Here is a 21,739-nt window from a genome sequence, read left to right as displayed (position 1 = left end):
TGGTGAATATATCTTAAGCATCACTCGTTCTAAGTTTCTTAATTCTTAGGGTGCATCCTGAACAGTATCTGGTTATCATTCATGTTCCATAAATATGGCTAAACACTAAATGAATAGTAGGGCTAATTAATTCAAACTAAAGCCTTAATATTAAGTTCATGCCAACTTTATTAATGAATCTCATTAATGTAGTTTATCATAAGAGTATTTTCTAAATACAGTACAGCATGTGCAAGTATATTGATGGTGATAAATTTATTATTGTTCATTCTGCATTAGAGAAATAAAACAGCATTAAACATTCCTCCCACTGGTGCTACTTTTTGTTGTCATAATCACAACTTTTGGAGGTCTGTTGCTGTATTATTGTCACAATCCTTTATGCGTTATCTATATATTATGGAAACAAAGTTTTCAATATTTGCTAAAAGTTACAGATAACAACAAATACAAGGGGTCTAAATGTTTTAAATAAAATGGGGAATTAACATACTTCCAAATTAACATTACATCTTGAAAACAAATAATATGAAGTAGTCACTGCATCCAAGTACTGTACCGAGATCCTGACTGATCGAGTAGTCAACCAAGTGGCCAAGCTACCATTATTAGGTAGGTAGACAAATCTTATTATCCCCATTGTCTTTGTGGTTTTAGGATTATTCTGTCCAATATTTTTCAAACCAGTTCTGTTTCTTGGGGAAAGCAAATTTCACTAAATTTTATATTTAAGAAATATGGTTTTTATAGAAAAATGTATTTATCCACGCACAGACATGGCTGCCTGTGCAGTCACCCATCCAGTTACTGATCAGACTCAGTGCTTCACCTCACTGACCAAAAGACTTATGAAAGCAAAAACATTTATTTGATCAATAAAATAAATTTATTTAATACTGAGCTTAGTGTTACTGACAGATGCATTATCATGCCTATTAGGCCTCTAGTCCCTTTATCTTTGTGCACCTTAATTCTAAGCATTAAAAAAAAAAATCATATGCATTTATGGTAGAATACAATGATGCTGTAATAAATAGGTGATTACAACGTGAATCTGGAAAAAGTGGACAGAACCAACCACGCTGCTCATATTAGTCAGTAGTCATATGCAATTAAATATATATTTCCCCTAAATCCCGTATCAATAAAAAATTAAAAAAGCAACTACCATACTGTATAGTCAAAAATATTTAGCAGTTATTCATAAATGTTCCCTTTACCACAATTGGTCTCTAGAACCAGATAATATATCAATATGTCACAGAACACAAATATGCTCAAAATCCAACTTGTCAGTTTACCTATATAATAATCACAAGACAAACACTGTTTACCGAATGCACTGTCCTCTTATACAAAGGAAACATCAACGAGTTATTCGGTGATAGCATCAATACATTTTGTTGTGCAAGTCTCGCTATAATATCAGTCACAGTAATAGCACAAAATTATACTTAAATATTTTTTTAGCCACTTTAATTATAAAAATTATGACATCCTTGAAAATCATCAGGTATGATTTTTATAAGAGGCAATCGAGAAATGTATCCTGTGTCTCCTACACCAAGCACCCAAACTATCGCTAGGGACGGCTGGGATACCATACTACAGACATAGTACAGTAGTGGGGATAATCTGTGATAGTCTGCTGTCAAAGGTGTCAATTATCAGATAAAATGTGTGATTTTGTAGTCTGTTAATATTCAACTGATAAGAGTACTGTAGTACACGTATATGTACGTAGTATTACATAATAATGTTCTTTGTTGCATCCAATAAAGAGGCTACTTGTTCCTTTTTAAAATAGCAAATTATAATAAAGGTATTTAAAGTGCAGCACATTATTTTCACAACTGCTCAACAGGTCATTATGAACCCACTGTTTATCATAACAATGTGTGACAGTACAAATATTATGTATAACAAATATCACAGAAAATGTTCATCGAGATCATTGCCATTATTATCTTAGGCTTTTTTGGCGAAAGTTTTCAAGTTCCATGATGCTGCGTGATAACCTGAAAAATACAAACATTTAGTGAGGTGCCAAGCAGGATCAAATGGTTTTCATACTGTGAAATGCATTGCATTACATATCATATGCATACCATACAAGGCATAACTCAATTATGAGAATATAAGAAAAATAATATCTCCAAATTGTCATTAAATCCATTGTGTGTGGCTGCACTGCAATGGATATGGCGAGTCTGAGGGCTTATTATATCTATATACAGTAGCTTTAACCCTTAACCTGCACAACACATTATTGTGTAATTGTGTTATGTAATTAGTAATATTGTAAGAGAAGCAGAGTGAGTTTTGGCATATACACTGCTAATTATGCATGAATAATCACAAAAACATGCTATTAAATTATGCACAAGTATCCATATAGGAATAATTAAACAAATATTCCAAACAATTTCACGTTTCGGTGCATTTTCGATGAATATAAGATTCCTGTATTCCTTGAAAATCATGGGCTCATTTTAGTCCATGCTACATGGAAATTTTGCTCCAAGTAGCTGAATCTAAAGCAACAACATACTTAACACTTTCGCGCTTTAGATTAGAGATAACTCGTCGCCGTTTTTTCTTACGATTCCGCATAACAGCCTACTTTTCTCGTCCATTGAAAAAATATTTCTATAAATTCCATTTTTTAACCGAAATGGATGGGGATACTTTTGTTTTGTAAAGAATTTATTTGCGAATTTTTTGGTACCAGAATGAATATTATATCACATAAACTTCTATGAGTAAAAAAAAAAATACACAAAGTATGTTTGGGGGTGTGGCGAACGTGTGGCAGTGGGTTCCCTTTAGCCGTTGATATATCCAACACGTGGGAAATATTTGTATGTGTTATATATATGTCTGTGTAGGGAATTTTACTGCGATCACTGTCATACAAATTATAAAATGTTTCAACAAGTATAAACATGACAAACATCAAACGAACGAAAACAATGCGTTCGTTTCTGCCGCGAACGCATACTGAGCGACGTGGTTCTATATTTGGCGCTTCTCTTACACATGCTTTGTACAAATGTTATACAGTTCATCTTATAGAAAATTTTATTGCGAACACATTGGTATAAAAAAGAAATACGTACATAGAAAAGTAGGGTCAGGAAACGTATAAAATTTCCAAGCATGATTTCCCCCCTGTGTTTTCGCCAGTGCGCTCGCGGCTAACTACTCTCCAATTCACACACTCTTGCGGGTGGGCAATTACCTATATTAAACATTCATATGCATATGTCCGTGTAGAGAATTTTATTGCGATTCCAATGATACCAAAATTAGCGATGTAGGACAACTGTAGGCTTCGCAACCATTAAGAGAGTGGAAACATTTTGTTGCTGTTTGGCGCTCTCGGCGAGTGATCTGCATAGTTTTTTATTTGGTGTTGATACTCCTTATGCTTGGGCGGCATTTTATAGGTATGCTCTTATAGACAATTTCATTGCGAACACAGTGATACCAAATTTAAATACGTGCGCCTTCAATTATTGTCAGGACAGTCAAAAGAGTGTACACTTTTTCAGTCTTACCGCGTAGGCGCGCGAAGTGCCGAAAGCATCTGGGGTATTGTTTTTTTTTTTGAGCGCCGAGAGCGCGAAAGTGTTAAAAATGTGTTGAAATACAAAGTTTCAAATTTTTGTTTAATATTTCAGATGTGGATACTTATAGACATTGATAGTGTATAAAGGAGAATGTGCAAGGCTGGGGGCGAAATGTTTGAGGCTAGTCTTGTTAAACTTCAATGGATTAATGGCTATTTTATCAGGAGTCATAGGTAGTTGGGGGATCATCCCAGTGGACTCTCTTCTCAAAGTCTGTAGATGGGAAATGGTCAGTGTCAAGTCTATAGACTTTATTATTTTAAATAATAATACAGTACTGTACTTGTATGTTGACTTTCAAGGCATGTTCTGATGACATATTTGCATTCTGAGTGCAACATTGTGCTTATATTGATGAGGTAAGGGTATGTGTGGGTAGGGAAGGAAACCGAAGGGCATATGTTCAGGGAAAGAGAAATGGGTGAAAGAACATGTGTGAGCAGAGAAGGATGAGATTTGGGGGGGGGTGTTTGCAAGTAGGGAGGAAACTGACAAAGAGCGTGTTTTGGTAGGTAGGGAGGATACAGGATAAGCATATGTTGGGTCAGGGAGATTGTGGGGGAAGGGGGGGGTGAATGGCACGTGTGTTGGGAGGAGATAGGGAGTGTAGTAGGTTGGAGGATATGGAGAGGGTGGGGTGGGGGGGTGGGGGGTTAAGGTATCTACAGAGAAGACCACAAGTATTGAAGATTTTTTAGTGATGGGGGCGGAGGAAATGAACAAATCCACAAAGGCAGTGATGAGGATTTGTTCATTTGATGCATCACGCTATTGTGATTTGTGTGTGTAATCTTTATACCATTTCCTAGCCATTTATACCTGGCATGATAATTACTGCTCTCAACATTAAAATACAATGAAAACATTAAAAAAAGTTGTGGATGGAATTCACTTCAACAACCTTTACCTTTAGTGCATTACACTTGCCAACCACTTATATAGGGGAATGAAATTTCCTTACACCAGTGGGTAAAAATCAAATTGAGCATTGACAATATAGTAATCGCATTATCTGTGGTACAAGATAACCTCGTCGATAGTAAGCAATTCAAGATAGCAGAATTTGTTTATGGGTCTAGGATAACTCCGTTACATGCATATAAATGTACAGTATTATAATGATATTTACATCACTTGTATGTAAATATCATACGAGTGATGTAAATAAATATCATATATAAGTATTTATTTACAGGGTGATAACCAAAATAAAAATGATATTAACCCACAGATCAAGGTATGAACTACTGTAGTGTTAAAATACAAGTTAATGCAATTAAACATTCTCCAAATAGTGTATGGAAATCTCTTAAGAAAACAAATACATGACCTAAGATAAATAACTACTGGGGATACCTAACAAGATAAAATCAACTCACCTCCCAAATGCATTGAATAGAGAAACAATTTCTCCTCGTGACAGTTGAAACTTGGTTTGCTTCACTGCTGATAAATTTAATTGCTGATCCAAAGGTTGGTCAAAGTTGCCTGAGAATAGTATCTTTAAAGCTGTCCCCAAGCCAGTAACCTGCAACATAATACATATTACCCGATAGTATAATATTGTACAAACCTCCCACAAAGTCGGAATCTTAACTTACGAAAATATGTTTATTTCCAACACACAATGATGAGGGAGGGAAGTGGAATAAAAGGGACGGACACACACTTGTGGCTTGTTTCCCTACCTGTAACTTGCCCCACAGTCGACATTTGTCACATCCTACACAGTCCATGATACGACTAATGTTGCGGAAATGTTCACGGAATTGTTCTTTAAGCTTGGTGGCTTGTAGTCCCCCAGTGAACATTGTTTCTTCCTTAAAGTGCTCTGGAAAACTCCTGAAAAGTTTATGGAAATGGCCATTAGCTACAATATTCTAGAGAAAAAAATCCAGTTACAGTATTACTTTTTTAATAATACTCCAGTGTGTGTGTGTGTGTGTGTGTGTAATATATATTATTTATTTATTTACTGACATATTCAAGAAGTGGCTCATTAATGTGAGAAAGACCAAGAGCCCCTTCTGGTATACTCCTGGTTATTTTCCTTATGTCTGCCTATACACACACAAAAAAATAAAGTTCCTTTATAAAATTAATTTGGATACAAAATATACAGAATAGTGGAAATAAACTGAATACTGTATAGTATATCATTATTTTAAATTATATAGTAAAAGATGAATGAATGAAATGTGTTCAAATGAACGTGTTCAATAATAATAATGTGGGCCTTGAGAATTATTAACATTTTAATTACTCACTTTACAACAGTCAGGAGATCTGTGACTGCCTTTCTTACATCACTGTCTTCAGCTTCATTCCCAGTGTAAAACTCGAGGCTTTCCAAGTATGGTGCTGCTTTGGCTAATGCTCGAAGTTCTAGGAATGAGAGAATAGCACACCACTGAGATACAAACCTTTTATGTATGGGGGTATAGAATAATACAAAAATATTTACAATTTATTGTATAGTACATCAAATTTAAACTAATTTATGGAACTGTGGTATAGTGACCATCATTAAAGAAACACAAGAAGTCTAAGATCATGCAATGAAATGGATTCCAGAACTAAGAAATATTAGCAGCAAAGAAAAGACAGGGAAGACCAGCTGGAACCATAAACAAGCAGAACTGTAAGTCATAGTTGTAAACTCCAGAAGAAAACATGTAGACAGAACACAGTGCTTTTTGCCACCAAGAGTTGTTGACATTACAGTATAAACATATTTCAGAAAGTGGTGCATGAGCTAACACCACCTCAAGGTTTAAAACTATTCTTAAAGATATCAAGAAGATGGAACACCAGGAGCATAGCTCTACCTGTTGCTATGAACAGTTAACAAAAAATATGAATGTGAATATTAAATGGTCCCCTTGTATTGAGGAATTCTACTTACCGAGCAAGTAAACAAAATACAAGTTCTTGAGACGAAGCGGTCCTTCTCCTCCCGTCATCTCTGGATCAAATCTGCGCTGAAACTCCTCTAAATTGTGACCCCACACTCCGTCCTTGGATTCGGCAAAACCATTTTTATCTGTTTATAAAAATACATTGTGTATTAAAATAGTATTTGGTATACTGTAATTTAGTACAGAACTAAAATAACAAATCATTAATTGTATGTATCTAACTGTTCAAGAATCGCTAATGAATCGGGAAAATGCAAGGAAAAATATTCAACATTTCATCCACTATGCTCTTGAGGCAGCTGAATACAACATTTGACATTTGTGTTACTTTGATTTTTACTCTTATCTTTTACGCCAGAAAATTTACTTTCAGATTAATTAAACTAAGCTTCACAGTATGCCTGCATGTTAAAGATTTATAGATAAGCACAACTTGGCAGCAGATTTACTTACTTGGCATATGTTTACCAGACAACTTAATATCAAATACAATACTGGTGTCATAAAAAAAGATTGAAAAATGCAAGATGTACAGCACTCGTAGTTTAATTAATACATTACCGTATATTCATAAATAAATTAATGTGTTGCCTCTGGCTTTTAAGATCTGAAACCAAATCTGACTGTAAATACTTAGCAATATAAATACCAGAGAGGAGATAATGTGCAGACAGATGAATGTTGATGCTGGTGTGGAGGCCCGAGATGGCTCGGTAGAATGCACGCTTTTCTAAGCATAAATCTGAAAAAATATAAAATAAGCTCTTAGTTATAAACTGTTTGTCTTTGACCGTTTATGGGCAAAACAGAAGTTTCCAAATCCAAATGTCATACAAAATTTGTCTTTAAAAATGGCTGAATAACATGCAAAAATATTTATAGACAAATAATACTAGCTATACTGTATTCCTATATTTGTAACAATTATTCATAACTAATAAGCTGTCATCAAAAACATCCATACCTAGTTATGTCTCGTTACATTTTTACATGGTAATATTTATGAAAATTTACAGTCTATACAACTATTAATATATTCATTAACTTGCTAATGAATTTCTTTTTACACAGCCTAACACAATGGCTGATGGGGATAGATTATGAAGTTATAAGGAAATTCTCGCAGAGAGAAATCTTGCCCATATTCCTTGCATAAACGGCTTACGAAAATGCTAAATTTCTGCTGCAGTATGATCTTGCAACTTTTTTTTTTTTTTTAACTATAACCAGAGATCTTTTGCATCTTGTTTGCATGCTAAAATCTCTTCCTCCCACATCTCATTGGAAGACTTGCCCTACAGTACTAATTTTCCCCAGAACATGTTCCATTAAATGCAATCTCAAATTATTGCTGGATGAACAGGGGCACTGATGTCAGATTTGTCCTTCCCTGCCCAGGACCTGAACTCGGGTTGTTCACACTTGCGAGATGGGTGGGTCAGCATGCTAGCCACTATACCAAGGTGTGGTTGATCACGTTCTCTATCCAGAATAATGCTAATTAATTGTAGTTTGTTTATGACATCTCCGGCTCTGGCAGCCCAAGAGTTACCAATGTTTTGGCAAAGTCCAACCACCAAGGCCTGTCGTACTGGGATTGGATCAGGGGAAACAATTATTTTACTGATAATCGTAGCTGTTGTTCGAGATATTCTTTCTTGAAGAAAGGACAAACCTGTTTCCAGTCTTAGAGTTTCAAGCCTGGTCCACATAGGGGCTCCCAGGCCATCTCTCATAGCATTGTTTTGGGCTACTTCACGGTTATTCCACTATTGTTGTGATAGTCTTGTTAGTGAAGGTGCTGCATAGTCGATCACTGACTGCTGTACATAATGTGTGCGAAGAACTTGCAGATTGGCTCCTCTTAAGAGGAAGGTCACCCTGGAAACACAAACCGAAACTGTCTATTTTCCGCTTGTTACAACTTGTAATAAAGTTGTTACATCTTGGCTTAACGTGTTTATGACGTATTAGAACGTTGTTACAACTTGCTATATTGGTTGTTATAACTGGTTAGGTGTTAAAACTTGTTCGAACGTTGTACCAATGTTGTAGTTTCGGTGTGTGTTTGGCGGGCAGTGACCTGAGGATGGCTGTCCGGGCCGCAGTTCTCTCTCTCAAGTAAGTGACCTCAGCATTAAAATTTTTGTGTCCAGAATTATTCCTAGATACTGATAAGTGTCCACCCATTCAATTGGTTGACCCTGTACTTTGAGTTGTTTGTTAGGCTTCACTATTTTTATGGGCATGGCTTTTTATCTTGATGGAGTTAAGTTTGATACCAATCTGCTTTGCCACTTCACTGATGCATTCTAAGCATTTGGGTGCAAGGTGCTACATCCCGTCCTTTTATGGTGATGACAAAGTTGTTCGCATAGTTTAGCAGCCTGCAGTGCTGTGGGAGTTTCAGCCTCATTGTTCTTTCAATTAAGCAGTTGAAGAGAAGAGGGTCTAAGAATGCCTCCTTGCGGTGTACCATTTTCATGTATGCTGTATTCAGAGACTGTGCCATGAGGTTTTACTCTTGCTTCTCTGATTATGAGAGTTTTTGGTCCAGAAGAGCAGGGTGCCTTTGACCTGGAGAAAATTGTAGGTGTAGTAACAACCCTCTGAACAAAAGAAAATGAATATAGAAGAATCAGTATGCATAAGGAGGTGAAGAATGACCCCTTATGAGTGACACTAAATGGGGCAAAACAATAACAGATGTGATCAGAAATGCTAGAAAAACCTCAAAATCATGGGGAAGGGAAACTCCTCAGGAACCTCCTGAGGTGGTCAGGGGAAGATCACCCACACCTAAGGAAGCATCCTGAAAATGGGATAAGCCAAAAAGGCCAATCACAAAATTCACAGAAAAGATAAACAAGGCGCAAACAACTGCAAATGAACCACTCGGTAATCAGTTGAACCCTCACAGTTACAAGTGGCAACTGACGGGTGGCAGAACCACGGGAGGCGCTGGTTTCCATGCCAACACTAATCAGTCTTTCGCTTGATGTCCGCCTGTGTGGACTGCTCCTGGAGATGCTAAACATCTTTGAATTAATTCTAGCCAAGTGTTTGCCATCCATTGGACTCTGTCCTGTGAAAGCCCATTTACTTGTGTATTTGCACAGTGCAAGGATTAAGGAAAACACAAATTTAAATTAAATAATATATAATAATATATTACCGAACACAATAACCCACAGGATGTAAAGGTGATAACATAAAATGTTAAACTATACAAAAAAATTAATAATCATAAATGCCTAAAGCCCACCAGCAAGTAACAGGAACAAGAAAGGAGTTAGATAAATGAAAGCAACTTATAACAATCACGAGAAAGAATATGACTCGAGTTCATGAAGGGCCAACATCTCTAATGGCCGTGATGGGGACAGGAAGCCAGTGGCTTGTCAAAGATCCACCCCCCCCCTCCCCATTATTCCTGATTTTTTTTTCAATTTAATGTTAAACTGAAGTAATATCCTAGCATTTATGGTTTCAGCAGGTAGGCAATTCTATAGGTTTATTACTATTACCTTATGGGTAAAAAAAGCATATCCGGTTTCCAGTTCTGATTTGTGGCTTGAAGCTGTTGCCCCTTGAATGCATTACATAGATCTTTTAAAGAAGTGATCTGGATTAATATCTTCCAATAAGTTCAGTATCAAAGTAATATTGATGGCACCGAGTGATACTAATATGAAATCGGTAAAATACGAGGCGCAAGAATGTAAGACATGGACAAGCAAATTCGTAACTCATCCTAGAGAGGTCATTCCAAGTTGGATTCAATATTCATTGTTCCTTAGCACCAATATGATCCTGCAGGGACCATTTCAGAAATTCCCTGCAGCGTCTGTGCTAGAATGTTAATGATTCTAACAGCACGACCTTGTCTTTAAGAAACCGTTGTTCTTACCTTAGCGAGCAAAGGTGTAAACTGCTCAAATAGCTGCTTTTCATATTTACCGTTTTATTTACCTAATTAGTTTTACATTTTATTAAAAATTTAAAAATATTATGTTACTCGTTTGCAACTTCAAAGTGCTAATATAGGTGTTCTATTCATTGCATTAAAATAAAAAGTTAAGTATGCCAAAATTGGATGAAATAGAAAATCTGAAGCCAATTAATCCATTCAAGCAGAAAACACAGAATTATTGCCAAAACAAAACTCGGTAGAGCTGTGTTTTTAAAGTTACAAAGGTTACAGTTTTAAGGTTTACTGTACTCTAGATCTGGTCTTCTGTAATAAATTGATTAACAAAACTTGCAATTAAAACTTAACCCATAAATGTCAGCCTTACTTAACAGTTATGCAGTACTTTCAAGACAAGTCTGAGAATTTCTACAGTAAAATAAACCACATCAATCTACAGATAACTTGCTTACCTTTTAGAAAGTCATCTGCTGTAATTATGGTAAATGGGAGAAAAATATTAAATATATATCAGACTTCTTAGTAAAAAACTTACGACATTTCCTTTTATTATTCTAAACACACCAAAATGAATACAACGATTTAGGTGAAAATATTGCAGTTCAAGACATTCATATTTTTTATTTAAGATTGGGTAGAAGAGGGGGAAAAAAAATGTACACCAAAATACTTATGCATTAAACAAATATGGCTGTTAAGCTACAGGTACAGCAAACATTGGACCATTAGGGTAGCAGCACGCACATGTCACTAGAGTGGCCACAAACAAAAAAATTTTGCTTTCCCCATTTCCTTTAAAATTCTACAGACTACCCCTATCTTTCTTGAAGAAATTAAATTCTCCAGTCTCCTCGTATATTTTCCAAACAAATATTTCCAACTTTTCTCAACTGGAAAAGGAAAACTATTTGTGATGTTTTTCACATCAAACTTCATAAAATTGGAAAGGTTGTTTAGGTTGAGAGCTCTGACAATGTTATCCACAATAATGTATTTATTATCACATTTGTGGGTTCCCTAAGATTGTCAGCAGTTATTGATACACGAGCCCTCGACTATACATGTTGATTAAACTCGTGATCTCAGGGCTTAGACCAGGGCCAAAATGTTCACTCATCCACTTCTTTATACAGTACATCATTCATAATACAGGTAGCCAAATGCCAGCCTTGCTTCGCCTCCGTTTAAACATACTTGTACCTGTATGCAACGAATTGCTTAGTGTTGATGAAAGGCTTGAAAGTTTGTTGCTTTTTAAAGATGCAAATGCACTTTTTTGACAAAGACACAGAGCATAAAACCAATTCATACTTGAAGGTGCTGCATTACTTCATCTAGTTCATTTCTTCTCTAAAACAGCATGAAATTGCCTAATGAAGCAATCCTGAGCAACTTATAAAGTAAAAATTATTCACTTACCTCCAATATTACTGAAGTCTGCATATGGCCGAAAACTTCTTGTAGGTCTGTCAAGAAAAAAGTATTCATGATGAGTCTTTTTTTCTGGTTCAAAGCTTCATTAATGAATATAAAACAAAGTTAGCTTAGGCTTCAAGGTTGGGGATTTGAGGAGGAAGGTACACAGCCATCTGGTGGTGCAAAGATGCAAGTAAAGTCAGAATGGCTTTACTACCAAGTGGTTCATGATTCTTGGAGTTTTGTTTATATGGATTTTTTACCTTGCTGTAGCCTGTTCTGATTCTTTGCCCCTTTTTGGAGGCCTTTTCTTGGTTAGGGTGATTTGAAGTTAAAATTTAATTTCATTTTGTTTCCATTTAGGTATTTTTCATGATAATATTCTGCATGCATTATAACCCCCTCAATATTCTTAACTCCCCAAAACAACATTTCAAAATATCTAAAGTCATTTAAAAACTTTCGTATCTAGACTTTTTTTCCCTCCCCAAAAAATATTTTATAAAAACAAAGTTAAAATTACCTTGGACTACAATCTTAGCTTTAATTTAAACAATATATACAAACATTTTACTCACTTGAAACAATTTTCCTGATATATAGCTCTCCAGATACGATGTGTAGAGTCTCCAGCATAACCTGTGAATCTCTCGGGGTTTAGCAGGAGGTCCACATACTCACTGTCTAGGGACGAATCATCATCTAGGTAGCAAAAACTATCCTGAGCATCATCATGAGCAGCCCACCGCTCAAACCCATCAATAGACTCTTTACTGGAAATAAAAACATTCCAAATTGTAAGGTGAATAGTTTTTTTACATTTTCAATGTATTATTGCTGAATTACATGAAAGTTTGTTAATATTTAAGCAAGTTTATAAAAAACTAAATATAGGATGATGGTGAGAGTAGTGAAATTCTTTTCCGAGCCACTTTCTTAGACGTTTCCCAAGCTTGAATCATTATGGTTCACCCAGGTCTCTTGCCTCCACTAGGCTCTTATGTGGCCTCAAAATTAGAACAAGTTGGACAGGAATCTGTTTCTTTCCCAGCACACCAGATTCAGGTAAACTGGTAGAAGTCCCAGTTGGTTCCATCCAAGATTCAGACCTGATTGGGCCACATTTGGGATTCTCAGTCGACATCCCTTTCCTTGCCTACATTGGCTCCGCTCCACTTACAGTGATGTTTCTGAGGTAGGGGACTCGGGGAGCCTCCGGAAAAGGGATCTCGGGGGGAGCATCTAAGGGGAATTGACTCGGGGAGCATCCAGGGAGGGAGTGGATTATAAGAAATAGTCCAGTACTTACCAAATGAAAGACTGTGTTACCATTGTTAATTTTCCTGAATTATTGAATGTATTTATTCTATTTTTCTGTATTTACTGTAAATTAACTAATATGGATCAATGAGATACAGATGTACATGTTAAGTGCAGTTTGTGGATGAACATTGTGCACAATTTTAACCCAGCACATATGGATATTGATGAATTAACACCCAAGTCTCACTCCAACCAAGGCACAGATACTAATGAATAGGCTTTTATTTAAATTCCTTATGTCTGCAATTATCTTTGTATTCCATCTCTACACCTTTTACTGCTTAATGTCCATAGTTCCTCATGTGTTTGGCCTTCACCTCCTCCAATCTCAATATCACTTGCATCCTTTTCATCAATCCTTATCCAATTATTTAGAGAACCATACCATTTCAAGTATAATGTCCTCAGTTATACAGGTCAGATTTTCACCTTCCACATCTTTCATAACAGTATTACATCTTGCCTTTACCTGAGCGTTGTGTTGAGGTAACCCAAATCATTCTCAGCATCACAGTCTGTTGCAGTCGGTGGAGATTTCTTTATTTGCCTTTGTGACGTGTCAATTCCATTAGGTGTGACTGCTCCCTTGATGCCTTCTGGGACCTAGATTTAATGTAACAAAAGGTTTGTTGCTTTCAAAACAATAATAATAATTGTCGTATACAAAGGTGTTACTTAAAATTACAGTCAACAACCACACTAATGCAAGCCCCAACGTAGCCACAGAATACATAATGTTGATTTCCAACCGATTAAAACTTGCATTAAGCTTCCCGAAGCACATAAACCAAGTTTATATATTCTGCAGTGATCTGAATGCGGTAAACCACAGTCAAACTTAAGCTCTTAAGATGCAATATTTAATGACAATTGCAGTAAAACCCACGCACTCATTACTTTAATATTAGGAGAGTCTAAACTTGAAATTTATAATCAAGAGGGCAATAAGTCATGATACATGACCAAACATTTCCATAACCTAGAACTGTGAACAAAATTAATCAGAAAACACTTAGTTACCTGATAAGTGATATATTTTTAGGGAAATCTTTAAAGGTGCCAGGAAAATCCCCCCTTTATGCATCAGATTTTTATGACAATAGAGAGCATATATTCCAAACACAATAAAACATATTCAGTATAAATAAATATAAACATATAAATATAAGAGCTTGCTTATAATGTGCAAAAATCCAACACACAATAAACCCAGTGCTGTTATCGAAGCAATCGTGTGCCACCAATATTTTCAATTAGCTAACAAAAGTTACTCACTCATATATACTCTTGTATATTACATAATCCAGTGATATTGTTATAAAATTTATTAGATACATATAATAATGAGTAACTAATGCCGTATTTAAAAAAAAAATTAAAACGTTGAGAAACTTAACAAGAAAATCATTCTGATCATTCCACACTGATGCCTCCAAAGGCATGTTCACTAAATATCTCATTATACAAGATCATGACAGTCAGAACCATTATTCATCAATTATTTACATGTCCTTTTATGAAACCTGTATGTATTTCCTCAATCATGACGGCTTACTGTGTATTTATTAAACAGCTAACGAGCTTCAATGCTTCACAACCAATGGATATTATTATAAACAACCTTGTGATACTTCAGAGCTAATAAACTGTTTAATAAATATAGATTAAGCAGCCATGACTGAGGAAAGATGTACAGGTTTCACAAGGTAAATTCTTGATGAATCCTGGTCTAGGGCAGCTTGGCATTCCGTGCTGGCACAGGAAGGACCTCTTCAAATATCTCCAATGGATCATATAGGTGCCAGGAATGCACTTGGTAAGAGAGGAGGGGGTTAGAGGGAGGTAGGGTGTATGGAGAGGCAAGGAGGGTGTGGAGGCAGATGGGGGTCTAGAAAGGGAGTGTGGAAAGGGAGACGGGGGCTGTGAAAAGGGAGATGAAGAAGGGGGGGGGGGAGGGAGAAAAAGATTTGGAGGGTGTATGGTAGGATAGATGGGGAAAGATGTGTGCAGGGAAGAGACAGGGTAGGTGTGCACTGAGGAGCTTTTCTCCACTGCTTGCCTAACACAAGTATAACTTGTCGGGGTTGTTTGAAAAGTTCCCTTGCATGCCAGCGCAAAATATTATCCTACCACGAGTTTCATGATCTTGTTCAATCTGACACTCAGTGAGCTTGCCCTCGGGAGCATCTGAGTGTCATGTTCAGAAATTTGCTTTATATATTTACTCAAAACTAAATGTTTCTACAGTTTCATCCACGTTAACCTTGCTACACGATTCCGTATCTTCAATAAAATTCAAATTCAGTCTTGCACTTTTGCTTGCTTGACTTTCTTTGTTCTTGGTTGCTTTAATCGATTCCTCTTGCTACAATGTAAAGAAATCCGAGTATAAATAAAAGAAAAATAAAGAGTGACATTATTAGTATATATATACAACATACAAGAAATATTAAAATTTTTAGAAGGTGATGTCATATTCACTTTTTTAAATGAAGTAGAAAACTAAGGATGCATTTCTGTGTGTGTTCCAGAGCTCTCCAAAGTTCAACAATTTTCCACTTTACTCAATAAAACACCCATCTGAACATTATTGCTAACTACTACTGCTGTAAACACAGCTCACGGCCTGAATCTGCTGCTTCTAGTTTCTAAGAGTTTTTCATAGTTTTAATTTCCACAATCGACTTGATAATGGTCCAAGACGGACCGAAACGTCATCGTCTCCATGTTCTGATGTGTGGTTTGGTCATCAATTAATTTTCCGATGTCGAGTTCAAGAAACCTGCACTTGGCTTATCGAGGTCCCGTAACCCAACTACAGTACTAACCTTCTCCAGGAAGCAACCTATAATAGTTGCCTAGCTCCAGGTACCTATTTAGAAAAGTGGTAACCAGTCCATCCTGCTCAGGAATTGAATCCTCAGTTGTGAGCTGATGATGTAGACCAATGTGCTACTTATTACAATGGTGATACAGTACACAGTGATAACTATGGTATAGGGAGTACAGTATAATTAGTATAGGAGGTAGCATTCTCACCTTTAACAATTTTGAGCAATTAAAAAATATATATTTGCAAAATTTCTTAGAATACCATTTGCAAGAGAGGTAATTTCCTATCATTAAGACGTGTAGAAGATTTTGTGTAGCTATGCTCTTGATATTACTCAAAATCTCTCATACAGCAATTTTTAAAATCAGCCACTGGGTGCAAAATGACACAATAAGAGGAACCTATCATTCAAAAGTATACATATGTCATCAGTAATTACCCAACATGACAACTGTACTGCTAAAAATGTTAAGAAGATAAAATTTGAGCTAGATCTGCTAACCCTTAGGATGCTTTACCTCCTGTATTAAATACATCCCACCACTGCCCTCCTGCCCTCTCATACAAAAATCAAAAGATAAATGACTTACATCTGTGCATGGTTGTACACTGCAATAACGAATTGCACATTTGCCATCATCCTCCCAGAATGGACATTTTTTGTTTAAATTGACCTGTTGAGAAAAGCTTATTACAACATTATTTATAGTTGACGATGAGTGACAATGTGGCTGAAGTCTTGAGTCAAAACCCACACATATGAAAATGAAGAAAATGATGTTTCAGTCCATCCTGGACCCTTTTTGGTCCATTATCAAGTCTTGATAATGGACCAAAACATCTTCATTTCTTCATTTTCAGGTGTGTGTGGGCTTTGAATCAATATTTAGTCCACATACAGTATATATATATATAATAATGTAAAAGGTGCCCAATTATTGATATTAATTCCCATTGCCATGGGACAGAAAGCCTGCAGTTATGCTTATTGAGGTCCCTCTAGCCAGCTACTGACCATTCCTAGGATGCAACCCATAACAGTTGCCCAATTCCTAAGTACCTATTACATTGCTAGGAGAACAGAGGCATCAGGTGGACAGACATGTCTAAATGTCTCGTCACTGTCGAATAAGATGTAACCAACTACAAATAAATACAATCAATGGCAAAGATTGCAGCTCGCAAGAGTTAAACACTTGCAAATACCAAGTGTGTCAATAAATAAATGTCCATTGCTTAGTAATATTATGCCATACTTAGTATACAGTATCACATCCTCTTACACTTCACAAGTTTTAAAATACTGTACACAACAACTCTGTATCTCAAAATTGTTTTGTTGAATAATGTCTAATAATTTAAAATAGAGTTTAATCAAAAGCAAAGAATGCATGTTCACAGAGGCGAGATATTATTAGTATTATGTAATTTTTTTACTATCCAGACACATTAGGAGAATTGTCACTTTAATTTAGATATATACCACACCTAACTGTTGCCATAATTTAGGGTATTTTTGATTAGCAATGGAATATTATACATATTAATTAAAACCATCTATGTAGTTTATAATAATACACTATTTATATATTTAATAAAATGAATTGCAAAAATTAGGGTATATGCAGATTATATATGAAGACAGGGTGATAAGGATGAAAAAAAAGCAGTAAAGAAGGTAGCAGTTTAGGCCTTGTGAAACAAAAAAGGGAGCAGCACTATCGGTATAGATGAGTAGATTGATTTAAGCAAGGATCAGAGTTCTTGGTGACTTTTACACTTAAAAACTTACCAATACAAAAATTACCACACTAAATCTATAAAAGCATTATTTAGAAGAATTAAAAAAAAATATGTACAATAGTGTAGTGCTATTTCCTTTTTTCAAAACTCAATTCATCTATGGCTCACCTTCCAATACCTGAAGAAGTTTTGATGTAACAAACTATTGAGCCTGGGGAATATTCTTAGGTTGTTGAAACTGTCAATTGTCTCTACAGAGCAGGAACAATCATCTATAGCACCTTTCAGCTATAAAAAGAAAAGATAAAAATTAATATCCAATTGCCATAATTAACATAGCTAGACCACTCATATGATCCCAACCATTTCATTACAAAATAAAAAATCTTACATTATTTCAGTACACTGCCCTCCATAATATGAAAAACTAAATACCAGGTTTAAATATTTAAATCTTTGGATAACCTCAAAACCAACAACATACCTACTGAACCCATTCATTCTCATCTTCTAACTGCAGCTTCATGCTTTCCATTCACAAAGACAGACATGTCTTAACTGCTGAGCCAGTTACTTTTAAATTCTTGAATGAAAGCAAAGTTTTTTTCACAATGGATAATATATGTTCTGCTTATTAATACAAACTTGTAAATTACAACCTTTAAGTAAACTATTTCTATGGCATCATATTTCTTGATCAAGTTCATTGCTTCGTCCTAACTTAATTCAGCTAACTACATACTAAACACAAATTATTGTCAATTTCTCCACTAGTAGTCTATTGTAGAGGTCAGGATTCCCATTAGGCTTACCAAGGTTACTGATGACCTATTCCCCAGGGTGCAACCCATAACAGTACCTATTTACTGCTAGGTGAACAGGTGCATCATGTGAATGGAAACCATGCCCAAATATCTGGCCTGCTGCAGAAATAGAACCAGTGACCATTTATCTATAAATCTGAGGCCCATTATTTTATTGACCTTTAAGTGTGATGAGTTTTTAAACATAATTAATAAACAGTATTATAATTGACAATTGACAATATTATTGGAGATGATGAGTCACTATATATATAAATAACATGGCTGAAGATATGATGATCAAACCACACACCAGAAGATGAGGAGACTACTACATTTCCATCCATCCTGGACTATTATCAAGTCAATTGTGAGAATGGTCCAGGATGGACCAAAACATCGTCGTTTCTTCATATTCTGGCGTGTTCTGTAGTTTGGTCATCAATATAGTATTGCATTTATCATTAAAATCTTTATGTATCTGATATCCTAAGGATTGTATGACACCTTTAATTAGTTTATAATTACATTCAAACTCTGCTTAAAAAAAAATGTGTGATAAAATAGCCATATAATTTTATTTGTAAATAAACTGCAGCAGCTCCCACCCCACTTCTCTGCAGCAGTCACTTTTTCAGTAAATACAAATACAAATATTTATTCAGGTAAAGTACATACATAGATACAAAACTTTGATAGATTTATAGATAGAACTATTACATTCAATGCCTAAATATGTTTATAAATATAAATAAAACTGAGTATCCTATGGGGGCTAGACCAGTAACCAGTAATGGTGTTGTTAGACCCTAACTAACAAGACCAGTACATCGTAAAGAGACACTCCCAAAAGCCAGCGGTGTCTTACCTGGCAGAAGCATCGCTCGACTGCGGATGTGTCCCCCTTGGAGACTGTCTGGCCACCAAACCACTGTCCCGCCGCACCACCCAGCACCACACCTACCAACAGCCAGACAGGAGTCCACCACCGCATCCTGTGTATATCTACCACCGACACCCCATACACCAACCTCCAGTCTACAGTACACAAAAAAAACTAGAGGTAACGCTTCAGGTGAAATCACAGAAACCCGGTGCAGGATGTCACTGACTCGCCTATCAACGTTTAATGTCCTATATCTCTTTTCCCAGCGAGAGCGAATAAACCAAGTATCCTTTTTGGTTGTAAAAAGTTAGTTAGTGATGTATATGGCACACTATACAAGGGTTTCTTGAGGCAGGGGGCGTGGGAGGAGACGTGCGGGCCGCTCTAGACCAACTCTAGGAATGCCATTCCTCCTCTGCGTCAGCTGGCCCGCCGCGCGCCTCCCATGTAAACACTATTACGCAAAATAAAGTAGTATCCCTTCAACACACGGGACAGCTTGAGTTTATTGGTTATCTAACAAGCACTTATTATAATTCTTTAATCATCATTGGGTGATATTTGTTTAATAATGATTATGAATTATCGTGTGGGGGGGGATTCCCAGTTGATGATTGTTAGGTGGCGGAAGAAGACGACGAGGAGGCTGGGGAGTGACGTGTATTAAGGCACGACCGCGACATTCTAATTGCATCAGAAAGCTGGTGAATCGTGTCATATCTAAGACTAAAATAATGCATCATTATTCCTTCTTCTCTGTATATGCTATATAGCTATAATGACTTAAACGTGGCTATTCTAGATCATTATTTCCTTGCTCCTTGGATGTACGGTTAAAACGAACGGCTTAATTGTGTCGGAAAATAGGCAGACAGTTTAGACATATTTTTTTTTATTTATTGTTTTTATTTAGAAGATACATTGGGTTTGTGAGAGTACATAACATTGGTGTTTTTACATTCTTGCAAAGCCACTAACACGCTAACGTTTTGGGCAGGTCCTTAATTTAACAGATAAGGTAAGATGAATAGGTATATTGTAGCCAAATTTGAGTTAAACATAATAACTACAATATAAATTGACGGAGATGATTACACTGGTGAAGATGCATAGTACTAATAATACTATAATACTTTAATAATACTATAATTAATAATATTATAATACTTTATTAATACTATAATACTTTAATAATACCATAATTATATTATAATACTTTATAATATTGGGGAAATGGGTAACACAAGATACAGTGTGAGTTTGAAGCGCAAATTAGGAAACTGTGAAGATGAAATTAGGTACTTTTTGGTTTTACTTTTGAATACAGTAGAGGTTGAGATGTTTTAATTCAGTAGGGAGTCAGTTACATAGACTGGGTCTTTTTTTTGCATTGAGTGTTTCCATAGATTTAGTCTGACTCTGAGGATATCAAAGAGATATTTATTTCTGGTGTGGTGCTCATGGGTTTTATTACATCTATCAATGAAGAGTTTTAGATCAGAGTGAACATTTAGGAACAAGGTTTTGTACATGTAAATAGCACAGCAGAATGTGTGGTGAATATATGGTGTTTGCATTAATATTCCAACATTTGTGATCAGATAGATTTTGTCACGTAAGTAATTGTGCTCCAAGGTTTCAGTTGTAATTCACAGATCTTTATGTATAATGACGTACCATTGAGGTTTAGTAAGGACGTGTTCTAAAGCCTCAAGAATGGCTATCATATATGTTTGAGCAATTGAGCAGCCGTTTGAGTCTAACTCTACAGAATTTCCTGCCTCAACTGCAGCTGTAGATTATTGTCTCTCCTGGTCTACAGATGCGATTATGATCACTCATACAAAATCTATTTATTAGCTCTGAATTAAGCATTAAATTAGCCGAATTATTTTATCTAGTACAAGAAGGGGAAACCAATTATTGCCAGGTTATATTTGTCTTCTTATTCCGCATATTTCTCTTTCTCTCTCTCTCTCTCTCTCTGTCTCTCCTCTCTCCCTTCCCCTCTCTTTTTCTCTCTCTGTCTCTGTCTGTCTGTCTTTCTGTGTGTCTGTCTGTCTTTCTGTCTGTCTGTCTGTCTGTCTGTCTGTCTGTCTGTCTGTCTGTCTGTCTGTCTGTCTGTCTGTCTGTCTCTCTCTCTCTCTCTCTCTCTCTCTCTCTCTCTCTCTCTCTCTCTCTCTCTCTCTCTCTCTCTCTCTCTCTCTCTCTCTCTCTCTCTCTCTCTCTCTCTCCTCTCTCTCTCTCTCTCTCT

At 36.1% G+C, this 21,739-nt stretch overlaps 1 protein-coding gene across 2 annotated transcripts; it reads right to left on the bottom strand.

Annotated features, from left to right (window-relative positions):
* Positions 1 to 150: 150 nt before the first annotated feature.
* Positions 151 to 19,951, bottom strand: Ero1L (endoplasmic reticulum oxidoreductin-1-like protein). Of its 2 annotated transcripts, XM_069304330.1 has the most exons (13): positions 19,468 to 19,907; positions 17,965 to 18,084; positions 16,644 to 16,727; positions 15,484 to 15,585; positions 13,690 to 13,823; positions 12,476 to 12,670; positions 11,901 to 11,947; positions 7,200 to 7,292; positions 6,538 to 6,675; positions 5,900 to 6,017; positions 5,321 to 5,474; positions 5,012 to 5,160; positions 151 to 2,018 (listed from the first exon to the last, which is right to left on the bottom strand). In XM_069304330.1, exons 1-13 carry the CDS (start codon positions 19,591 to 19,593, stop codon positions 1,964 to 1,966), a joined length of 1,515 nt encoding a protein of 504 aa, XP_069160431.1. In that variant the 5' UTR covers positions 19,594 to 19,907; the 3' UTR covers positions 151 to 1,963. The 2 variants fall into 2 exon arrangements, with proteins under 2 accessions (XP_069160431.1, XP_045606879.2); XM_045750923.2 differs by lacking the exon at positions 15,484 to 15,585 and having other exon boundaries at positions 19,468 to 19,951.
* Between the last annotated feature and the right edge of the window lie 1,788 nt (positions 19,952 to 21,739).

This window comes from Procambarus clarkii, chromosome 52 (assembly GCF_040958095.1).
Source record: "Procambarus clarkii isolate CNS0578487 chromosome 52, FALCON_Pclarkii_2.0, whole genome shotgun sequence".
Taxonomy (NCBI): Eukaryota; Metazoa; Arthropoda; class Malacostraca; order Decapoda; family Cambaridae; genus Procambarus; species Procambarus clarkii.
This window is presented reverse-complemented; position numbering and strand designations above follow the sequence as displayed.